The sequence below is a fragment of the Neofelis nebulosa genome, chromosome 1 (assembly GCF_028018385.1).
Source record: "Neofelis nebulosa isolate mNeoNeb1 chromosome 1, mNeoNeb1.pri, whole genome shotgun sequence".
NCBI classification, from domain to species: Eukaryota; Metazoa; Chordata; class Mammalia; order Carnivora; family Felidae; genus Neofelis; species Neofelis nebulosa.
The window spans coordinates 46,898,423-46,922,760 of NC_080782.1; the positions used below are offsets into that span (position 1 = coordinate 46,898,423).

The 24,338-nt window shown below is 48.1% G+C and overlaps 1 protein-coding gene across 7 annotated transcripts in view; it reads left to right on the forward strand.

Moving 5' to 3' along the window:
- The window catches only part of GALNT10 (polypeptide N-acetylgalactosaminyltransferase 10), a 223,090-nt gene that overhangs the window by 194,398 nt on the left and 4,354 nt on the right, over positions 1 to 24,338 (forward strand). For all 7 annotated transcript variants that reach the window (XM_058720956.1, XM_058720982.1, XM_058720988.1 and 4 more), the window contains 4 exons: positions 12,283 to 12,390; positions 16,621 to 16,842; positions 20,697 to 20,813; positions 23,952 to 24,101. In XM_058720956.1, the coding sequence (XP_058576939.1) occupies positions 12,283 to 12,390; positions 16,621 to 16,842; positions 20,697 to 20,813; positions 23,952 to 24,101 (597 nt within the window). The remainder of the gene's footprint in view (positions 1 to 12,282; positions 12,391 to 16,620; positions 16,843 to 20,696; positions 20,814 to 23,951; positions 24,102 to 24,338) is intronic.

Consider the following 24,338-nt stretch of genomic DNA (forward strand, 5'->3'; position numbering starts at 1 on the left):
CAAGTGATGGCACAGATGTCATTGGGTATCCGTAGCCCGGTGCAGTCTAGCTTTCCAGATGTCGCATCCTTATGGGTACGGTGCAATCACACACAAGGAATCAAAGGACTTTTAACTTCACAGTTTGTCAATACAGCCATCGAGCAAACTTGATTTATCAAGTTCTCTGCCAAGTGTGCCCAGAAATGGGCACACCTGTGTTCTGAGTGCTCACCAGAATGTCAACTTCGATAGGGTAGGATTGTTTGTGTGTTTCACTCACTGCTGTGTCCCAGGTACCGAAAGGATTGCCTGACATCGAGGAGGCACTGAATAAATACGTGTTTGTGACACACTCAGAGCAGGTAGATCGCTGGCCAGAAACCAGCCTCCATGGTCAAGAAGTCCCCCTTCAGAAACACCCTCTGTGGAGAATAGTGAATGGAGAAGGAGTTGCACAAAGGAATTCCCAAACCCAAAATGATTTCATTCTGTGTGTTTCAAAGACCTATCTAATGATGCTCATCAGGCAATTACAGCAGAACAAATGGCATTTTTCTCCACACAGTTTATTTACAAAAGACTTGGTAATGAAGCCATATTGGAAATCTCTCGTCCGGGAGGCGGGGAGGTGGCTGGCTCCTGTTTCCATTTGATCCAATTAATGTCCTTCACTCTCAAGGGGAAAGGGCTCTGCGTAATGAGGAGGCTCCCAGGTCTGGAAGGGAGACTTTCCTTCCTCAGTTTTCTCTGTCCTGGCTTTGAGAACATGGGTTCCCAGAGCCCGTGGCGGTCCATCTGCCTGTGCATTGTCTCCTGAGCCCCTGTGGAAAGCCTGCCACAGTGCGGAGGAGACAGGCAAGCCCATTCATCCGCCAGAGACGCCTCCCTGAAATGTGGGTGTTCCATTTCAGCCAGAGCGGAGCATTTTCAAAGGGCCATATTCCCTCCGCTTAATCTCTGCTAAGACCCCTTTCTTCCTGGTGATGGACAAAAGAGACTGGTCTGAAAGGCCTGAGTGCATTTTCAGAAATTAAGATAAATTGATATGTGGCATCAGGACTGATGAATTAATAATTTGGCTCCAATTCCGGACTAGGCCATCTATCCTGATGGGAAAACCCTAGAAAAGGTATTCTAAGGCTCTGAAATTTCTGGAAGAGTCATTGATCCCCCCCCACCCCCACCCCTCCGACACACTCTCTCAGCCAGGAGACATATTGTTTCCAAAAGGCACAGTCACACCATGGAAGTTCTCCTGTTTGGCGGTTAGAATCTTCCCAGTTCTGGTGGCAGGTTAAATCTTTAACTCCAGAGCCCGCCTGTACCTGCCTCGTGAGCTGACCCCTGCTCATTTCTCCACCCTCCATCCTCTTACCGCATTGCATTAGTCTGCACTCTTGGTTACAGATGACCCTAGTCATCTGATTGAAGGCAAAAATCAGAATCAGTTGGCTCACACAGTTGAAATTCCAGGGCAGACCCTCCAGGCCTGGCTGGATCCAGAGACTAACCCATCTCATCCGGTCTCCGTCTCTCTCAGTCTCTTGGCACAACTTTCATCTCGGTTGGCTTCCTGTTCAGGTCAGGCTTTCTCTCTGTGGACCCAGCATCCCACTGGAAAGAGAGTTTATCTTTCCCATCCTTCCTGTAGAAGTCCCCAAGGTGATTCTCACTGGCCTGCTGGTTCCTTGCCCATCCCTGAGCCATGTTCTGATTGGTCAGCTGCAGTCACATGTCCATCCTGGAGACCAGAAAGTGGAGATGAGCTGGTTCCCCAAATGAAAGCCCAGTCATTGTTTCTAGAAGGGGAATGAATGTGGGGCAGGGCAGACCACAGACGTCCACACAGATGTGTCCGCACAGCCATATGGAGCTGCTCACAAGCACCAGGCTCGTGTGTCCGGTCATCTTTGGAAGGAGGCACTGTTCACTCTTCTGGAAATGCCTTTCCTTAGTCTGAGAGGCCCCCACTTAGCCTTACCTGAGCTGCCTGTGCTAACGAGGCTCCACCCCAACGTTACTCCTGGCTTAGCTCTGAATTCCTCATGTTAAGTGTGACCCAACGGGTGACCTGTCTTACCCACTGGCCTCTGAGTTCCCTGGAGGCCATTTCTATACCCAGTGTGTGGCCCACAGTAGGTGTTTTAAATAACTGTTAGTGGCATCAATTTGTATCTGATAAAACTTCCTTTGCCCCACTCTTCCTAGACTTACCTCAACACCTTTTGGTAGTGGTGGTGTTGTGGGAAGAGTACTCGGTGAGAAGGCAGGGCACTGGCTTCTCATCTTGGCTTTCCATCCATCTGTTCATCCATCTGGGGATCCTGGACCAATTGCTTGACCTCTTTGGCCCTCACATCCCAGACAGTGCTGACACAGCTTTCCTACCTGCCCCGTGAGAGAGGATCGGATACGATGCTGTGGGGAAAGTCCCTTGACTTACACAGGTGCAAGCGTGGTTTGGATTAGAGGTGGTGGCAGTAGAACGAGGCAGGAAGGGGACTGCACCGTGTCCTTAGGAGGCCAGGGTTAGGACATCTTCATCTCTGAGATCCAGGAGACAGGATGCTTCCACCGGACAGTACGGATGAGCTGGCATGAGAAAGGTGTGGGCTTTGCAGTGGTATAAGTGGATACCTCTTGTTAATAGCAATTTGGCTAAATCTGTTATGTACCAAAGCAAGCACATTCTTTGACCCAAAATTCCATACCCAGGAGTTTATCCAAGGGAGACAACTGCAAAGATGAGCAGAGATTTGGGTAGAAGTTATTTGTTGAGGCCTTACTTCCAATGGGGGAAGATTGACAGGACCCAAATGTACATCCTTAGGGAATAAATAAAAGCACATCTAAACAATGGAATATTATTTTAAAAGCCGAGGTGGTGCTCTCACTTTCTCCGTGTTGTAGATGAGGAAACTGAGGCTTGGGTTAAGTCACTTCCACAAACTCACACGGCTGGAGCGGGGATTTCAGACTGAGCCTGTGCTCTGACCCAGCACGCCATGAAAGTTTCCTGTTCCTTGTGGCATCGGGGGGGGCGGGAGGGCTCCAGGGTGCAGCTGTCCCCTTCTACTATTTCTATAACAATGAATATGTTCATCGTAAGTACATATCACTTCTATAAAGAAAGAATGAAGATTTTTTTTTTAAACTAAGAAGGAAAAACGGTTTTTCAGCCCTTCCAGCATCCCCCGCCCCACCATATACATCCCGGTGCTGTGTTTGGGCCATTTGCAAGTTCAGGCATGAGAGTCCACCACCACCACCCCTCGCCAAGGGAGGCCTCCAGAGAAGGGAGTGACAGCGAGGAGACCCCAGGGAAGGATGGAGCGTAGCTCTGCAGGGTGGGCCTGAGGAGGCAGTGGCTCCTCCCTGAGGGTCCCAAGGGGCAGGTCCATGTGAGCAAGGGAGTCATGAAATGCCACATGCGGGGACAGGAGACAGTCTTGTTCCACGAGGAAACGCATCCCAGCAGAGGCAGGAGGTATCAGGGCCCCTGGGTTTGCTTTGTTTGACATAGTGTCAAAGCCCAACCCAGTCTCAGGCTGCAGATTTAGGGCAGATTTTAAATGAGAAAACTCTCAGGCTTTCCTTCTGTAAAACTCATGGCGTCATCAGGAGGAGTAAGTGAAATAGTGTGAAAAGAAGGCAGGAGCACACCAGAAACGGGGTACAGGTGATGTTATGGCCTGATGCCCTTAATGGTTCCATGACTGGACCAGGGTCCCTCAGCTAGAAGGTGGCAGTGCCGGAGCTAAATCCCAGATGTCCTGACTCTAAACTCATTCCACCAGTGGGAGGGGTGGAGGAAAGGTGGGCCCAGCCTAGACAGAGGCCCTTTTTACAGGAAGGGTCCAGAAGTCAGCACCAGCCCCCAAGGGAGTTGCGTTGCTGCTCAGGAGGGAAAAATGATTTCCAGAGGCCAGCCCAAGGGGCAGAAGGTGATCTGGGGCTACCATCCAAGGACCTGCATGGCAACACCTCCCCCATCCCATCACTTACCCGCCCCCTCCCCCACCTGACTCAGACCAGCTGCAGAGTTGCTGCTGAGAACCTAGTGCTAATTCTTTCTTTGGCTAAGCTGTCCGAGGATGCCGCAAACGTGCTCTGCCGCGTGCAGCATTTTCCTCCTGGCTACAGGTGCCCAGGCTTCCCAAGAGCCGCCTTCTGGGAGCAGGGAAAGCATTCTGCTCATGACTCTCAGCAAGCCCTTTGAAATTCCATGAATGTGTCTGTGGAGGCCTGCATCTCCCACCATTCCTCCAGGAAGGTGGCTCAAAGGCCCAAGGGTCATCTGTCATCCATGGCTTCCCAACCAGCACATACCTGTGTCCATGCCTCCATCTTTCGTTGCTAAAAATGGAGATAATAACTTCTTCAGAGCTTTGTTCTAAGAACTAAATGGCATGAAACATTCATCTGGCTTAGAGCCAGGCAAAAAGGAGGCACTTGGTAAGTGGTAGCTGTTCTGACCAGAACCCTCATGTTAGAACACCATTGAACACCATCGGATGAAGTACACGGCCTTCAGAATCAAACCCCCTGGGTTCTGGTGCAGACTTGATTAGCTAGTTGCTGTGTGACCTTGGGGAAGTGGCCTAATCTCTCTGGACTTCATAGCTGTAAAATGGGGATAGAATAATCTTTACTTCATAGCATGGGTGTGAATGTGATGTTAGTCAAACTGTGTTAAAACCTTATCTCAGTGCCTTGACATGTAATAAATGATCAATAAACGGTAGCTGTTAATGTTTGCATTGTTATGGTTGATGCGATCAGGCTACAGTTACAAGAAGACAGGAGTGGAAAGAGCTTTGAGGCTGACAAGACAGAGGCCGAAGACCTTGGCTCCAGGCCCGGCTTTGGAATGAACTTTCAGTGAGACCTTGGACAGCTCACTTGCCCTTTCTGCTGAACCCGTATCTTCTCATCTACAAGGGCACTAAGAACTCGAAACTTACAGGGCTGTCTGTGTGAACTAGCTAATACCATTATCCTGAGAGGGGTTGTCACTATTCCAGCATGTACTGGTCCTCAATGTGGGGTCCTCAGACCAGCCTTTGCAGCAGCATCTGAGAACTTGTTAGACATGCAGATTCTCAGTCTCCACCCCAGACCTGCTGAGTCAGACACCCTCGGGGTGGGGCCCTAGCAGTCTGTATTTTAACCAGCTTTCCAGATGATTCTGATGCTCACAAGGGTGAGGATTATGGCAGTAATGAATACATGGGGTCTTGTACGGAGAATGTTCTCAGGCTTGGACGTGGAAGGACAGAGCAAATGGGTAGACTGCTTGGCAGTTGGTCAGCATGTCCCAGCACCTTCCCCCTGTTACATCATCAGGTTTGGGTCATTGGGCCCACCCTTGACAGCGAGTTTCTGTTCCATTTCTTCTGACAGGGTTTTAGAGCAACGCTGCCCAATGACTAGGTCAGTGTAAATGAATGAGTGAATGAATGTTTGTATGGGCTGCATTATTCATGGGAAGAGAAGGACGGCGCCCAACACAACAGACAAGTGAACGCACCGCAGCTGGTTCTCAGCATCCACAACACGAGTCCGGGGGATGTGGAGAAGGCCAGAAGTGATCAAGAGAAGAACAGATGGCAGAGAGCCTTATTTGCAAGCCAGGGGTGTTCATTCATTCTGTAGGCAATACAGGTGCTGACAGGGGTCTTGGCAGAAGACCGTAATAGGGTCTGGACCAGGCTTAAGAAAGATCAAACCAGGAAGGTACAGTCTACCTGGAGGTCTCAGAGCTGCCTAGTTCTGGGGGGACCCAGCCCCAGATTCCACTCTGGACTCTGCCATTTATGAGCTGAGGGACCTCAGGGAAGGCACTTATATCACAAGGCCTCAGCTTCCTTGCACGTAAAAGGTATGATAGGACCTTTCTGACTGGGTGGTTATGAAAGTGCTCTGTCCCAAGTATGAGTCACATTTCAGGGAAATTGCAACTTGACTAAATTCATTTATTAGTTTAAGCAACAAAACCCCAGTGTAAGGCAGCCACCTCCCATTTTTTGGCCAACTTGTCTATAAACACCTAAGGATGTTGTTGAATTAGTCAGACATTTCATTTATTCATTTAGATACACATATGTGCTTAAAACTATATTATATAAAATAACATATTAACCTAGAAGTAAATTCAAATGGTTTTTATTTTTTTTATTTAAATTTTAGTTAGTTAACAGACAGTGCAATATTGGTTTCAGGAGAATTCAGTGACTCATCAGGTACATACGACACCCAGTGCTCATCACAAGTGCCCTCCTTAGTGCCCATCACCCATCGAGCCCATCCCCCACCCACCTGCCTCCATCAACCCTCAATCTGTTCTCTTATCATTAAGAGGCTCTTGTGGTTTGTTCCCCTCTCTCCTCTTCCCCGCCTTCTCATATGTTCATCTGTTTTGTTTCTTAAATTCCATATATGAGTGAAATATGGTATTTGTCTTTCTCTGATGACTTCATTTGCATAGCATAATACCATCTAGCTCCATCCACATCATTGCAAATGGCAAGATTTCATTCTTTTTGGTCACTAATATTCCACTATATATATGTATGTGTGTGTACAGGTATATATGTATATATATCTATACACACCCATACACACACACACACACACACACACACACACACATACGTATATATGTATATATATACATATAGACACACACTACATCTTCTTTATCCATTTATTAGTCGATGGACATTTCAGCTCTCTTCATTGTTTGGCTGTTGTTGATAATGCTGCTATAAACATCAGGGTGCATGTACCCCTTCAAATCTGTATTTCAAGTGGTTTTTAAAAATAAAGTAAAATTGTTTTTTTCCTACTCTTCACCAGCTGCATCCAGTAACCATTATAAATATCTCAAACTAGCGTGAGTGAGGTCCTTTCATGCTGGTAAGCTCCCTGAAACAGTATCTTATTCAAAACAAACTAATATATTCAAAACCATGTGAACTTCTGGAAGACATGGATATGACGCCATTTCTTCTCCGAGGGGAACTGCATGGCCTGCCTCCAGTGCCCCCCAGCTGCTATGTGTTCAAATCACACTATACAGATTGCTTACAGCCCTCTGTCCTTCAGAATTACATCATTCCAGTCCCATCGCAGCCCTATCAGGCACACATAATTCATCCCGTTTTGCAGATGGGGAAACTGAGGCTTTCAGACTCACAAAGCTTGCTGAGGAGCCTGGATTAGACCTCAGTTCTTAACTCCAGAATGGAGTTCATAACAGGAACGTACCTTCTAAGCACACAGATAATGCAGAATAATTGGTGGCAACTATTATCATGTTATGTCCCCCAAGTGCAACTAAATAGGGTTGGAATTCCATAGGGGTCCTCAGCCGAGATCCCAAAAGCAAAAGACATGTTGTCTTCTCCTGGCCGTCAGCAGGAAGGATGACCAGTCATGCCTGGTGGTTTCCAGGCAGCCATGTCCTTGACAGAGGTTTTGCCAGGGCCCCTACTGGCTCATGTTTTCCTCACAGGATGGGCCCTTCTGCCACACTGTCTCTGGGTCCCCGAGTGTCTTCTGATGCACATCACCATTTGTTTCTTCCCTCCTCAGTTTAGGAGATAAGAGCAAGTAATTGTCTTTTATAGACTCTGTAATGAAGCCTGTCATCACACAAAAGAAGTTTGCTAATAAAATAAATCAAACCAGCAGTGAACATGAATAGGGAGCAAGCTTTTACAATTAGATTTGTACTTGTCTGGTGGCACAGTGCTTCTATGAGAAGTGAGAAGGCTGTTGCGCAGGGGAGAAAGGCACCAAGAGATGAGCTGATGGGGTGTTTGCAAACTCCTCAAGGCAGAGCAACACGGCACCCAGGGCAGGCAGCTGTGTCCCCTGTGGGCTTGGAGGCTGGCAAGGGGCTTGACAGAGAGGGAGGGAGGGAGGGAAGCCAGCAGAGAGGGGTTGCAGGTACATCATCTTGGTGGTCTGTGTGTGTCCCCATCCAAATGTGATGGGGTCCCAGCCAAATGTGATCTGGCTGCTGCTCCCCCTTCTCTTTGCCATCAGCTGGACTCTTTCCCCACAGGTGTGATACCTGGGGGAGAGGAGAACACCCTGGGGCACCCAGGCCCCAAGTGGTGCCCCCATGACTGTGCCCCAGCCCTGCCTGGCCCTGTCATTCTCCCAGTCAGTTACAGGTTCTGCCACCAAGTAAGTTAGAAAAACTTCATGGGGCACCCAGGTGGCTTAGTCAGATAAGTGCCCGACTTCAGCTCAGGTCATGATCTCACGGTTTGTGGGTTTGAGCCCCGCATTGGGCTCTGTGCTGACAGCTCAGAGCCTGGAGCCTGCTTCATTCAGATTCTGTGTCTCTGTCTCTCTCTATTCCTTCCCCGCTCATGATGTCTCTCTCTTTCTCTCTCAAAAATGAATGATTTCCATTTAGGAAATCAGGCCATAGGATAAAAAAAACATGCTGTTGGGCAAAAGGGCAAATGCTGTATAATTTCAAGGTGGTGGCATTTCTCGTTCTTTTGCAAGCAGAAATGACTAACGTAATTACGTTTGGTACGTTTGGTCAGGCATTAAGCTGAGTGCTTTTCATGAGCTGTCTCATGCCATCTCAGCAGCCTTGCAAGGTAGTAGTGACCTGCCATGCCCAGGTCACAGGTGAGGAGACTGTCGCTCCCCAGGTCAATGCCTTGTGCCAGGTCACACGGCTGCACAAGTTGGCATTGGGAATGGAGAGGGTTGTGTGCTCATAACCCCTGTGCTATGGTCATCATGGGTCTTGTGTGGCTGTTGCCTCAGTTGTGAAGGAAGGTAGGAGAGGACCCTGGAGGTGCACAGGTGGGTGGCTTGGGCCATGACTGGAACCATGGGACCTGGGATCCAAGACCACCTCTGGCCACCCAGGGTGAGTCATGACACCATTCTGTGCCTCCATCTTTTGTCGTATTCCTGGAGGGAGAGTCCCCTCCAGTCTTGGGCTCCTGCCAGATACCTCTTCAAGTTGTTCAGGTGCTCAAAGAGGACTCAGGAATTGGAAGCAGCTTTAGCTGAACAAACAGATATCTCTGTCTCTGAAGGCAGTTCTCACTCAGGGAAGGGCAGGGAAGCTGAGGAGTAAACCCATCGTCTAAAGCTAGGACTCCTTCTGGGCTCCGGACGTCTCGGAAATCTGCGGGTGTTTTGGATGCCTTAAACCTCTCAGCAGATCAAGGTCACCCTGGTCCCTCAGGAAGCTTTAGGCAGATGGCCAGCATGGTCAGGGCCAAAGGAACCAGAGGTCACAGCAAAGAGAAGGATGTGGAGATTGATCGTTGTCTACATAAAGGAAGGTTCCCTGCCAGGCAGAGCTGGAGACACAACCTTGTTAGCTAATGCTAGTTTAATATGGAGTCAGGGGAGCTGGACGCCAGCCTAGTCAACTGCCCAGGAGACCGTCAGAAATAGAGTGGGGTAAGGTGTCCCCCATCTGTTCAGCGCCACTCTGCCTCCCAAAACACAGGGGCGGCCCAGCAGCAAGCTGGGCGATACCCGCCAGACAAAAGCATCACTTCCACGTCAGTCATTTTGTATAAAGGAAGAGTTATTGTTATGGGAGGCTGGCGCCTGATCAATATCTCCTGCTTTGAAAATAAACTTCTTGGCTTGGCCTTGACATTAATCTACCATCAGGAGCCCATTATCTCAAGACCAATATTCTGTTCTATTGACCTGCTCAATTTTTTTTTCTCCCCCAAGATCAGACTATAATTGCATTTCTCCAGGCAGCACTTGCACTCACTGCAGCCTCATGCATACAGGTCCCCTTGCAGGAAGCCCGGGATACAGCACATCTGGGGTGGGATGGAGACAGTGGCTGGCGGAGACAGTGGCTGGCAGAGTCATGGGGGACCGAGGACCCTCAGGTTCATGAGGAGGAAAAGCAGTCCTTCTAGAGCCTGTGAATTGATTGAGACATAAAGCCAGATCCCCAATATCCTGTTGAGCCGTTCAAGCTGGAAAATAGTCTCTTGCACAGAATTGGGGTTACAGACGTTCCCACTCCTACTTGTCATTCACAAACAAGGAAACACGGGAATAAGATTAGCAATAAGGTCCCGAGTGCAGCTGGGCCCTACCATTATCACCACAGCCCCCACAAACCCGAAGCCATACCTGCCTCAATCTCCAAGAGCTTCTGGGCCTTCCCTCTCCCACACCTCCCCCCTACAACCCATTCTCCACCCCTCAGGCAGAGTCCTCTTCGTAAAATAGAAATTGGATTATATCGTCACCCTCCCTGAAGACTTTTGGTGAAGCCTCCTTATTTTTCCCTGCAAGACCCTTATGATTGTCTCTGACCTCCCCGCCCATCTCTGCTCCTCCTCCAGGCCTCTGGCTTCCTCCATTCAGGGATTAAGCCAACCAAGCCTGGCCCTACCTCAGGGCCTTTACACTTGCTTTTCTCTCCACCTGTTCTCTCACCCCTCAGATCCTTATGTTACTTTTACCTTCTCATTATCTAAGTATTGTATCTAATTTTCCCTTCTAAGTGAGGATATCCCTGACTGGCGTAGGTAACATCACTTCTCAGAGATCCAGGCAATGAGTCTTGCTTTGGCTTCCTTATAGCACACGTCACCATCTGCAACTGGCTTTCTGTAGTGATTATCTACTGCCACAGGAGAAAAATCCCCCTGAACATACCCTCTTCAAACAGTAATAGACAGTATCGCAAGGTTACACAAACCTACACAAGGTCAGGGGTTTGGGAGTGGCTTAGCAGGACATTTCTGCTCGAGTCTATCGTGAGGTTGTGGTCAAGGTATCAGCCAGGGCCATGGTTATCTGAAGGCTGGACTGGGCCTGATAGATCCCCTTTCTAAGATGGCTCACTCAGCTTGGCTGGCACGTTGGCCCCAGCTCCTCACCACCTAGACCTCTCCACAGAGCTGCTCGAGTGTCCTCACAACATGGCAGCCAGGTGCCCCAAAGCAAGTGACCCCACGGAGGAAGGTGGAAGCCACAGTGCCTTCTACGACCACCACTTCTGCAGTTTTCCTTTGGTTACACGGCTCAGTCCTCGTGTGACTCATTCGAGAGGGAGGTGTCTCCAGAGAGCGAGGATCACCGGGGGCCATCCTGGAGGTTGCACACCATACTCCCCCTCCATGAAAACAAGGGCCTTAGCAAACTTGCCACGTGTGCGCCCAGCCCAATGTCTGGCATGTAGCAGAGACCCCGTGAATATTAGCCAGATGTCTGAATGAATCATTAGAGTGTGTAACTGTTAGGACTGCATGCTAAGTCTTGTACTAAGTAAGCACTTTACATGCAATATCTCACCCCCACGGCCTGCCTCATTTAATCCTCTACAGATGAGGAAACCGAGTCTCAGAGAGGTTAAGTACCTTGATCAAAGTCACAAACCTGGTAAGTGGCTGAGCCAGCATTTGGCCCCAGGACTGCTGAGGACGGTATCTAGGCCAGGCCCCTTAGTGGATATGCGTCAGCATGGACTGTACTTTCGGAGATTTCCCACATTGCCATCAGACCACATGCAGTCAAACTCAGGAGCTCTTTGTGATGCCAGGAATGGAGGGAAACACAAGGAGAAACTTGGAATTCCTCTCTACGGTGATAGCCAGCTGTGTGGCTTAGTAAGCCGGACTGCAGAGAAGTCAGGGCAGGGAGCCTGCTGCCTCTGCTCAGGGTGACCCAGCAAGAGGCTTGTAGATCTCAGAGGAAACTCCAGAACCTGGTACCACAGTCGGTAAATATACAGAGCCTAGGTGCTATCTCTTCCCCTCTCGTACCTGTGGTAGACGTTACCAAGGCGATCACCATAGTCCTTCCCGCTGAGCCGCCCTTTGCTGCCTAGAATTCTCAACACAGCTCTCCCCACACCTGCACTTGTTCGGAGCCCAGACTCTGGAGTCCGCTAAAGCCAGGTTTAAATTCTAGTTCCACCGCTCACTGACCCTGTGACCTTAGATAAGCTTCTTAGCTTCTCTGAGCCTCCGTTTCTTCATCTGTAAAATGGAGCTCCATTACTACCCACTTCTTTGGTCTTCTGACAAGGCTTAAATGCAGTTGTGCACGGGGGGCTTGCAGCAGACTGCTTGGCAACGAGGAGGCGCTCAATGCTGTCAACTATTGAAAACTGCTGTGGTTATTACTGTGTTTTCCTCGCTCTGTGAATGGGGGCTTTAATAGTCCCAAGCTGATGCTTCCAGTGAATGTATTGGAGGAGGGGGCAGTGACCTTTGAGGGGGTGGTGAATGAGAGGCAGAAATATCATCTTCTTTCTCCCTTCCCACCCTGCAGGTGTGGATGTGTGGGGGCCGCATGGAGGACATTCCCTGCTCCAGGGTGGGCCATATCTACAGGAAATATGTACCCTACAAAGTCCCCGCTGGAGTCAGCCTGGCCCGGGTAAGGTGATGGCTCCCTGGATGGGGACGGGGTGAGGGGCTAGGCTCATCAGCAGAGCAGAGGCATCCTGAGACACCTGGGAACTCCAAGCCAAGTGCCTCGGGGGGGGGGGGGGGGGGGGAGATGTGCACCCCCCTCCCCCAACTCTCCAGGTGAAATCCAGTTTAAGAGAACTTACTTAAACCCCTGCTTAAACACTTAGGAGCTGTGACCTTGAGAGGGTTGCTTAACTCCTCTGAGCCTGTGTTTCCTCTTTTACTTAAAAAGAAGCTAATTTTTTGGTGACTCTTAGCATTGCCAGGAGAGTCAGGGAGATAGCATAGTTACTCCAGGTGTGACAGACAAGATGATTTTAGGTGGCAGACATAGGAACATTTTTATTTACATGCGTTTAAATTAATGTGCTTTAGAAGTTAAGATGTATTAGTGTAGCAGACTTGTGATTTCACAGGTATTATTAGGATAAAGCTAACATAGGTGCAAAGTCAGACCAGAAGTGATTTAAAGAAGCCTGTTAGATAAATGTTCGTGCAGGTGGAGCGGTGTGAGACACTGAGAAAGCCTGAGACAAAGTACTTAAAAGTTCCAGGCATGAGGGTGGTTAATAAATGTAAGTATCTTGCTCTTCTCCCCACCCCCTCCCCACTAACATTGCCAAAAATTCTGTGTGTCAAACTATTTCATTAGCTTAAAATGGTTTGTATTAATCGCTGCTTGAATTAAATGGCCACTGGCTACAAATAGAAATGTTAGCCAGAGATTTGTTTTGGGGGGTTGTTTTTTGTATTAATGATATTCCACTGAGCCTCAAATTTTAAAATATTAAGTGTCTTGAAAAAAAAAAAAAAAAAAAAACAAGGTTACTACAAAGGAAAAATGGGGTGGGTGGGGGTGCCCAGAAAGGAAAGAGGGCCGCAGGGAGGTCTGGGGAAAGCTGGGAAGGTAACTCGGTAACTGGCACAGCTTTGCCTTGTGGAGACCCCTTCGGACAGAGAGACCCCTTTGCAAGCCTGTTTGGCATCAGTCCATACAGCTTCCCTCTGCCCTGGCCACCGCCTCCCCCTCCCTCATCACCTGATGACATGCAGAACTGCAGTCTCTGGGTCAGGAAGAGCCTTCGTCCTGCGAGGTACAAGGAAGACCAGCCGGCTCAACGAGGCAGTGGGTCTCCCCAGGTGGGAGCTGAGCTCCAGGGGCTGCTTTGCCGCCGGTGTTGAAGAAAAAGAGAGCCAGCAGTGCCCTCTAGTGGTGTAAGATTCTAAGGACAGCCACATCTGCCATCCGCGCTTAGGACACAGCCCATCCGACCAGGGTAGGTTGGGAGGGCGGTTTTAGATTCAGCTGGAGAGGTAGGAATCCCATTTCTTTTGAGATCCCATTGGCAATCCCAGAGGAGGGTGCCAGGCAGGAAAACAGAACAACGTCAGTCAGGAAGCCCAAGAGTGCGACTCCCAGCTACTAGGAGTGGTGGGACCATGGGGACACCTCTGAGCCCTGAGCAGGACTATTCCCGAAGCATCCTTTTCTTATCCACTCATTTATAAGATCTGCCTCGTAAAAAGGCACCACCCACCTCCTCTTTACCGAACCACAGATGAATTCAGTGAATAACAGCTAACTGTAGTAACACATAAAAGTTTCCTGTGGGCTAGACTTCAGGCGAAGCATCTTCCATACATGTCTCACTTAATTTTCACTTGTTTTTAATCCCCACTGGAGCGATGAGATAAGTGAAATGTAGAGACATTAACTAACTAGAGCCAGAATTCAAAGCCACTTAGGTCTGACCCGTGCCTGGCACACAGAGCAATTGTTGCTTAAACAGTGACAGCTGTTCATCTTGGTATCAGCATCTCTTAACAAGACTGCGAAGTTTCTTTCAGCCTCTTCTCTGAATTCTGGGTTGAAACATTTTAACTTCTTTTTCACCTGTCTGTACTGTTTCAGTCTCCTGTCGACTTTAAACCAGCTAATGAATGATATGAGGGGCACCCCACATACATATGCAGGACCACAAAGATGCCTGAATCAGGCTCCCCTGAATTTGTGTCCAAGTATCTAACTGCCACCCTCCTTGAGTTGCAGATCATATTTGAGTTGCAGATCATACATTAAATCATAAAGCAAATCACAAGTTTGCTTAGTGTTTTAACAGCCAAATCCTTCTAGAGCATTATCTCCTAGAAGATCATGTTGATAGATTCAAGGAGAGGTCGGTTTAAAAGCCCTAAAAGAGCTACATAAAGAGGGAAACCAAAGTCTTACTCAAGTTGTACAGATTCCAGGACAAACAGCCAGAGAGGAGTGAAGCCACAATTCCTCACCATCCCTGTGGCATGAGCAAATTAGTGTGCTGAAGGACCTAGGTGGGCCGCCTGGGAAAAGGAGAGACTTTGGGAGTGCAAGCCTTTTTCGGTTTTCAGCTTCCTCGGGGCACAGATTTAAATTAAGCCCAGCCTTTGCCTTGCAGGGGCCTGGTATTGTTCCTTAATTGTTTAATACGTTCCTTAATTGTTTTCTAACCTACTGTCAGTCTCTTCACCATTGGGAAAGAATGAGGCTGATATCAGCAAGGAAATTCCATAGCTTCCTAGTCCCAAACTCAGAGTCAGCAAAATTGAAGAGTGAGTGTAAACTTTTGTCTTTGGCATGGGGCCCCCTCCTGATGGCTTCTTTCCTCCTTGCTCAGGAGTCAGCAAACTGTTTTCATGTGGCCTGGGCGCTAAGAATGGTTTTTACATTTTTAAGTAGTTAGGGTGAAAAAATGAAAGAAGAATATTTTGTGATACATGAAAATCAAATTTCAGTCCATAAAGTTTTATTGGAACACAACCACACCCATTCATTTACATAATGTCTATCTAGGGCTCCTTTTCCACCACCTCAGAGTTAAGACCATATGGTCTGCAACGCCCAAAATATTTGCGATCTGACCCTTTACACAAAATAGTTGTCCACCCCTGCCTTATCTTCTGCTTCTAGAGCAGTCATTCACACTGAGGTGTGAATGACTGATTCAGTGTGAATGACTGATAACAGTTTAAAATACTAACTCCCTTTTCCCCTTAAGAAGAAAATTTGGATTGCAATAGGGAGAAAATCCTTTATGATAGCAATAAAGCCTGTAGAGTTAAATGTTGGGGATGAAGGGCAGATTTCTGGCAACAGTCAGGGGTTGGAGAAAGATATTTTGGAGCAGAGAATTTCCCCCTGAACACTGAAGCTGTGCTCTTCTGGAACCAGCTGTCTGAAGTTCTCAGCAGGTGGTGTCTACAACTGCAGATGAAATAAGGAATTTTCATCCCAGTTACACAGAAGAATTCACTTTCCCTCTATCTCCAAGTCTGCTCACAAACAGGTTGTTTTCCTGACTGACTTGCCAGTAATGTGGTTGTCATTTTTATATCGATCATCCCTGTGCTTCATATTCAAAGAAGCAGCAAGCTTTGCACCTCAAAGGATTTTTTAAAATTCCAGCTGCTGGTGGAATTACAACTTTTGGTTGCAAATTATTGTTTTCAACCAGGGTACTTGGTCAGCACTCTTAATAGAAAATGACAGAAACCCCACTCAAACTGGCATAAGCAGAAAGAGAATTCACTGACTTATGTTAATAGAAAGTCCCAAGATAGTGCTCACTTCAGGTTCGCTGGATTCAGGTACTAAAAGGAACGTGTTCCTCGTCCAGCCCTCAGTTCTGCTTCATTCATTCAGCCTTGGTCAGGTTTTCCATATGACCCAGCAGCTCTGGCCTCTAGCTTACCCAGCAATGAATGCAAGTGGAAAGAGCAATTCTGCCCAATAGTTCCAGTGAAATCGCCGTGCTAACGTCATTGATTCTGATTGGCTTGGCGTGAGTCACGTGGTCGCTGACCAATTCCCTAGAGTCACGGCTGGTTCCCATTAGCCGGGCTGGTTCATGTACCTTTCCTGAAGCCACTTGAGAGAGAGGACAGAAGCAGAGGAGGGAGGCTACAGCTAGAAAAAGGGGGTGGAAGATGCACAGGTAAAACAACAGCCATCTCTTAGCCAGAAGCTGTAGAGTCCTTAAAACATGCATAAATAAATATAGAAGGGTTTAAAAACATGGTGGGCTAGGGTCTTTGATGCAACACAAAATAAGAAAGATGAACCTCAACTTCCAGGATCCTTGCCCCCAGCCCCCCCTCCCCGCCCCTGGCCTCAGCCCCTCGGAGGGCCTGACCCTTCCACCTCCCTGTCGCCCTCCAGAACCTGAAGCGAGTAGCCGAGGTGTGGATGGACGAGTACGCCGAGCACATTTACCAACGCCGGCCAGAGTACCGCCACCTGTCTGCTGGGGACGTCGCCGCCCAGAAGAAGCTCCGCAGCTCCCTTAACTGCAAGAGTTTCAAGTGGTTTATGACCAAGATCGCGTGGGACCTGCCCAAATTTTATCCGCCGGTGGAGCCCCCGGCGGCAGCTTGGGGAGAGGTGAGTCTGAAGGGCCCGGTGCAAAATGCAAACGCGGAACCCCTATTCACAACACAGGCAAAGAGTGCCAATTAAGGCATGAAATATAAAACATGTTTCTTTCTTGAGTCTCTCTAGCCTTGTGGTGGTTTTTTATATGCTACTTAATGTTCTAAGTAGAGAAAAATTAAAACTTTAATATTAGCATAAATTTTACCATTCAGCTTCATATTATGCAGTGTGAGTTTTAAATGCAAATAGAAGAGCATTTAGCTCATGTGCCAGATGGGTGAAATTTCACAATCTGTATTTCAACCCTTGTACGTGCATATGTATTTCTTACCAGAACAGTGCAAACACAGCACAAAGCTAACTCAGCTGATTTTATTTCACTTGTTGCTAATGCATACTTTATTTTATTAAATTTTTTAAATGTATTGTGAGAGAGAGAGAGAGAGAGAGAGAGAGAGAGAGAGAGAGAATCCCAAGCAGGCTCTGTGCTTCCAGTGTGGAGCTCATTGTGGGGCTTGAACTCACGAACCATGAGATCATGACCTGAGCCAAAACCAGGAGTCAGTTGCTTAACCAGCTGAGCCACCTAGGTACCCCGATAATGCATACTTTCTAAACCCACTCTACCTGTGGCTTGCTGATGCGTGAGGAAGAGCAGAAAGAAAAACTGGGGGTTGCCCTCTTCTTCCCTTCCTTCTGTGTTGTTATCTTCCGCTGGTAAGGAAAGTGGTCTGCAGGTCCAGGGAAGTAATGCAAGTAAGAGGCCATTAGAGCTCCCTGGCTCTTCCTGTGTCTCTGAATACCTCGGCCTTCTTTGTGCAGTCAAGTTCTGGTCGGAAAGCATGGCCTTCAGGCATGCCAGCACCCCACTTAGTCTTACCTGTAACTTGAGTCTTGCTGAACTCCCATGCACGCAGGACCCCAAGGATTCTGTGCTTCTGGGGCATCACAGAAGAAAGGTACAGCGAATGCCCGTGTACCGTGTTATCACCTCTGCTCACATGCATGCTCCCTTGTCCTATCAGATTCCACTGACAAGTTCAAAGATAAAATTATTTAAAAAAATTTTTTTTAACTTAAATCCAAGTTAGTTAACATATAGTGTAATAATAATTTCAGGAGAATTTAGTGATTCACCACTTACATATAACACCCAGTGCTCATCCCAACAAGTGCCCTCCTTAAGGCCCGTCACCCATTTAGCCCATCCCACTATCCACCTCCCCTCCAGCAACCCTCAGTTTGTTCTCTGTATTTAAGAGTCTCTTATGATTTGCCTCTCTCTGTGTTTTTATTTTATTTTTCCTTCCCTCCTCCTATGTTCATCTGATGAGTTTCTCAAATTCCACATGAGTGAAACCCTATGAGATCTGTCTTTCTCTGACTGACTCATCTCACTTAGCATAATACCCTCCAGTTCCATCCACGTTGTTGCAAATGGCAAGATTTCGTTCTTTTTCATTGCCAAGTAGTATTCCATTATATATATATATATATATATGTTTACATATATATATGTTTACATATATATGTTTACACATATATATATGTAAACAAACCACATCTTCTTTATGCATTCATCAGTCGAACACTTGAGCTCTCCATAATTTGGCTGGCACGTGAAAAGATGCTCAACGTCACTCATCATCAGGGAAATACAAATCAAGACCACAATGAGATACCATCTCACACCTGTCCCAGTGGCTCAGATTAACAACGCAGGAAACAACAGGTATTAGTGAGGATGTGGAGAAAAGGGAAATCTTTTGCACTGTTAATGGGAATGCAAACTGGTTCAGCCAGTCTGGAAAACAGTATGGAGGTTCCTCAAAAAAATTAAAATAGAACTACCTTACAACCCAGCAGTAGCACTACTATATATTTATCCAAAGGATAAAAAATGCCGATTGGAAGGGACACATGTACCCCAAAGTTTACAGCAACACTATTATTAAAACTTTTAAGACCACGACAGCAGAGCTTTAAGCCAATGACAGCCCTTTCTGAGTGAGGGTCCTGGGGCCACTGCCTGTGTCACACTCCTCAAGCCCATCCTGCTGGGGGAGGCAGACCATCTTCTAGCAGAAGAAGCACTCTGTCACCAGACTCTGGCTCCTGGTGTCTGAGCTGAGAGGACCACTCATTTATAGATGGACATACCGGGGCTGGGGGACAAGGAGCATAAGGGTTAGATCTCCTTCCTTGCAGGTGACAGAAGTCCAGTTTGAAGTGAAAAGAGAAATGTAGTGAATCTCATAGAAACGTTGGGTAGCTGTGGCTTCAGACACATGGATCCAGGGGCTCAAATGATGTCAGTTGCTTTTTCTCCTGTTTACCTCTGCTGCCATTTCTGTTAGCCTCATGCTGAGGGTAGCAAGATGGTTTCCAGAAGCTTGAAGCTAGCCCAGCAACAGAAAATATATGCCTCCTTCCCAGTAAAGCCAGCACAGCTCCAGGAATCAAGTCTGATTCTTAGGTCTGCACCAATCACTGTGGCCACGGGAGGAAGGGGGAAAGCAGGGGTGGACAGATACTCTGGCAGGCCACAGAGTGGGGAGAGGGCGGTAGTCCCAAAGAAAATCAGGGTGCTGTTACCAAAGGAAGGAGTGAGGGGTTTGAGCCAACAGAAACACCAGGTATGGCTTGTTCTAATTCATACAGCAAGTTAGAGGGGCTTTTCCTGACTAAGCTGTCTGGCCCGTCCCATCTAACACCAGCATAGATACTGTAGAGGAGGTGTCGTGTTGGCTTCCCTCATGAAGCTCTTCATTTCTTTGCCAGTTTATTGGCTTTTTCCCCTGTATTAGGGCCAGTCTTCCGAGAAGCAGACACCAAGAGACTTGTTGGGGGAACCCCTGAGAGAAGGAACGAGAAGGGAGCCAGGAGAGGCTGGGAGATCTGCTGTGGGGCTGGTCTGCCTTCTGGGCATGGGAAAGGGGAGGAAGAAGGGCTGCCGTAGGAGTCCCACACTGCAAGGATGCTCTTGAGCCAAGTGACTGAGCAGTCTTCAAGCCAAGTCTCCTACCAGAGAAGTCGGCATCTCCCTGGAATGGGCCTCCACAGTCCCCCTGTCCCGCTCCATCGCTGGCTGGAAGCAGCCCATGGGAAGCACAGCCTCCACTCAATCACAGTGGATTCCGGACACAGCGGCCGGGCAGTCAGACTCCCTGCAGCAGGGCAACTGAGGAGCACGTTTTCACGGCCACCACACCTCCAACCCAACCCCTCAGTCAAGATAGGAGTGATTCTGTGAGGGAGGCAGGAACTACACGATGCACCTACACGGCACGGTGGCCTTCAGGTAGTGAGTGCTGACCAACCGTGAGCAGTGAGGCCTTCTGCTCCAGCCCAGTGCTCCTCCCACCACACCACACCCTGTCTTACTGAAACTCTTGTTTTTTGGATCGAGAACCTCTTGCCATTCACCTGCTCTTTAAGGCCAAGACCCCACAGCAAAGATGCCCCGTCCTTTTCTAGGGTGGCTTTCAAGATATGGTCCCTGCGTCTCCTGGAATGGGAGTAAATTCCATTCCTGGAACTGTTGGATCAGATTCTCCAGGAATGGAGCCAGAGAGTCCTCTGAATACCAACCCCCCTCAACTTCCAGGTCCCCACTGCCACCCTGTGACTTTGCATGCTCTAGGACAAAGCTGGCTTTGGAGGAGCTCCTCTCTGAGGACTGAGTATTCCTGTACTGAGAAGTGCAAGGCACGTCCACCAACCCAGGGCAAGCTTCATTAAGATAATGCAGAGCTTCCTCCATCCGATGTCTCTGCTGGGTTCCCTCCTTCCATCCCGGCGGGGTCCCAGGGGACTATCTCAAGGTGCCTCATTAGTCCACTCTTTCCTTCTGTCTCTTTCAGATTCGCAACGTGGGCACAGGGCTGTGTGCTGACACGAAGCATGGGGCCCTGGGCTCCCCGCTGAGGCTGGAGAGCTGTGTCCGGGGCCGTGGGGAGGCTGCCTGGAACAACATGCAGGTAAGGGCCACTTCTCAGGGACTGGCGGCCAGGTTTTCCTGGGCCATCTGTGGCCTGGAATGCTCACATGGTCAGGGCAGGGAGAGAGACGCCAAGGGTCAGTGACGAGTCACAAAAGCTAGCCCAGGGGATGAGTTATAAGAGCTTTCTGAACACCTTAGAAAGAGGAATCTTTCACATTGCAATAAAATCATCAATCGGGTCTGTTGGCAAATGACAGACACTCAGCCCAAATGGCCTTCAACAAAAAGAAGAACATATTGGCTCATGTATGCCGTTGAAGAGCTTAAATGATGTCATCAGGAGCTCTCCAGGGTCTCAACTCTTCTTCCTCTCTGTTGGCCTCATCCTTCATCCGGCTCTTCCCACATGGTGGCAGATATGACCACCAGCAGCAAAGGCTTCCAACCCGCCAGTGAAAAGGCATGTCCCTTTCCAGAGTTCTGGAGAAGCCGTGGGGTGCTCACATATTGGCTTTCCTGAGCCAGTTACAATAGGGGATGTGATACAGTCCTCATGTTGATCAAGCCCACATCACATGCCCACTCCTGGAGCCTGTGGTGTGGTTAGCCTCACCTGAAAGACGGGGAGACGAATGAGGAGAGTGAGTTCCCCAGGGGATCGTGCCCAGGTGGTGCTATCAGAAGAATGAAGGCTACAGGTCAGCGGTGCAGAAAAAGCCACGACCCTCAAGAAACTGCATTTAACTTGCCGTGATCCCCCCAGCACCAACGGTTAACCCTAAAATCACACCGCATCCTGCATCCACTGACTCTTGGTTTGAGGGAACATTTTTATAGTCTCCTTCCTATGGGTTTTCTGACATTTTGGAAGTGCACACTGATAGAAGCCCATATTGCGGGGCCTCTGCAAAAACAGAGCTCAGAAGGGGTGTGTGGCACGCTCACGGCGAAGGAACAGCACCGCCTCTCAGATGGGCCCAGTGCCCGGCCTGACAGTGTCTGCCCCTCCCTCTGAAGTCCTTGCTTCCTCTCCTCCCTTGGTAACAGTTATTGGAAGTGGCCCTCCTTCACCGATTCTCCTGAATTCTTCAGGGCAGCGTGTGGCTGCTCCCCACACCCACCCCACGAAGGAGAACCCCAAAAGAGACCAGGAAGAGCACAGGGCCTGGGAGAACGTGCGCGGAGAGCTCGACCTGGGATAGCCTCACTATATGGCAGAGTCCACACTAATGCCTGAAGATTCACTCGGACAAGGAACAAAATGATGTCTGGCTGCCTGGCTGTGCCAGCCTCCACCCTCTGAAATGGGAAGCATGGCAGCCCATTTGCCCCTGTGGGATCGATATTCCCTGGGGCTCTCAGACACCCTGAGCAGAGAGCTCTCGTGAGCCTGAAAAGGGAGAAATGTGAGTCTAAAATGCAGAACACCCGGGAGATAATCAGGAAGCAGTAGCTGGCACAACCACTACTTTGCCACCATGGGGTCCACTCCTGGCCAACATGGAGTAGGGGTAACAGGGACTGGATTTACTCTCCCGCCAGAAACAACTGAAAAAGAGAAAATGTGTGAAACGCTCTTTTCAAGAGAGCAGACAACAGAGGGTTCTATTAAAGAGACGGGCATTGCCGTTGTAAACCTTCCCTCAGAGAAAACTCCAGGCCCAGATAGATTCATTGGTAATTCCTACCAAACACTTAAGCAATGTTACAACTCTACAAAAACTTTTCCAGAAAAGGAGGGAATACTCGCCAACTTATTTTGTGAGGCCAGCATTACCTTTGTAGCAAAACCAGACTGACCCATATACGAAAATTACAGACCAGTATCCCTTGTGAACATAGGTGCAAAAATTCTAAACAGAATTTTAGAAAATCCCATCCAACAGTGTGTAAAAAGGATAATACATCGTGACTAAGTGTAATTTATCTGAGGGATGCATGATTGGTTGAACATTAGAAAAGTAATCAATAGATTCACCATGCTAACTGAAAAAGAAAAACCACATAATCACCTTATACCCAGAAAAAACATTTGACAAAATCCAACATTCATTCCTGATAAAAACTGTCGCAAACCAGGAATAAGGGAACTTCCTCAACTTGATCAAGGTCATCTATAGAAAACCCACAGCTAACATCAAACTTAATGGTAAAAATCTGAATTTTTTACCCCTAATATCAGGGATAATACAGGGACTCTGACCTTACTGTTTCTATTTGACACTGTACTAACCTGTGGCAAGAAAAAGAAATAAAAGTCATGCAGATGGGTGAAGAAGGAAAATAATTTGTAGACTATATGATCATCTTTATTTGTAGACTGTAGGATCACCTTTGTGGAAAATTCTATTGACTCTACAGAGAAACTACCAGAATTAATAAATGAACTTATCAAAGTTATGAGGTACGAAAACCAATTGTATTTCTATACATGAATAATGAAGAATCAGAAATTAAAACAAGTCAAATTAAAATTAAATTGAGTCAAAACATATCAAATTATGTACTTTAAATGTGTGTGGTTAATTGTATGCCAGTTATTCTCCAGTAAAGCTGCTGGAAAAAATGCTTATCAACTCAATACAACAGTGAACCTGGTTTGGATCCTGATTGAAACAGACTGTGAAAAGAAACTTACAAAGCAATTTAAGAACACTTGAACTCTTCTTACTTGATGACCTTGAGGACTTTGCAATAACTTTTTATTGTTATAATGGCACTTCAGTGAAGTATTTTCACCTGAGATGATATGATGTCTGTAATTTGCTTCAGAATAACGTTGAGGTGGGGGGTTGTGATGGGGGGGTAAAGCTGTAACAAGATTCACCATGAGTTGGTAATTGTCGAAGCTGGATGATTGGAAGAGGTGTGGTCGATACTGTTCCCTGGATCTCAATGTTTAACATTTTCTATCATTACAGAAAAGAGAGGGGTGCCTGGGTGGCTCAGTTGGTTGAGCATCCAACTCTTGATTTCAGCTCAAGATCTCATGGTTGTGGGATTGAGCCCCGCGTCGGGGTCTGTGCTGATGGCGTGGAGCCTGCTTGGGATTCTCTCTCCCCCTCCTCCCTCTGCCCCTCCCCTGCACATGCACTCTCGCTCTCTCAAAAAGAAAAAAAAAAAAAAGAAAGTCCCCGGTTTTGCCATCCCTATAATGATGTCCCTGTATGTACAGGTGTTCACCTTCACCTGGAGAGAGGACATCCGACCTGGAGACCCCCAACACACGAAGAAGTTCTGCTTTGATGCCATCTCCAACACCAGCCCGGTCACCCTCTATGACTGCCACAGCATGAAGGGCAACCAGCTGTGGAAATACCGCAAAGTAAGGCGGGCTGTGTGGGTGGAACAGGGCAACCTGCTTGGTTTTAAACAAAGAGAAGCAGACGGGCATGCAGCACCTCACTTCCCCCCACAGAGCATGCTCGCCCGTGCATTCGCGCCACACACCCGCCATGTCCCACTTCTCTGCCATTTGAGAGATGCCAGAAAGCCAGGTTTTTATGTGAAATCTCTATGCTCTTACATGCTGGCAGCTGAATCCATAAAACACCAGCACCAC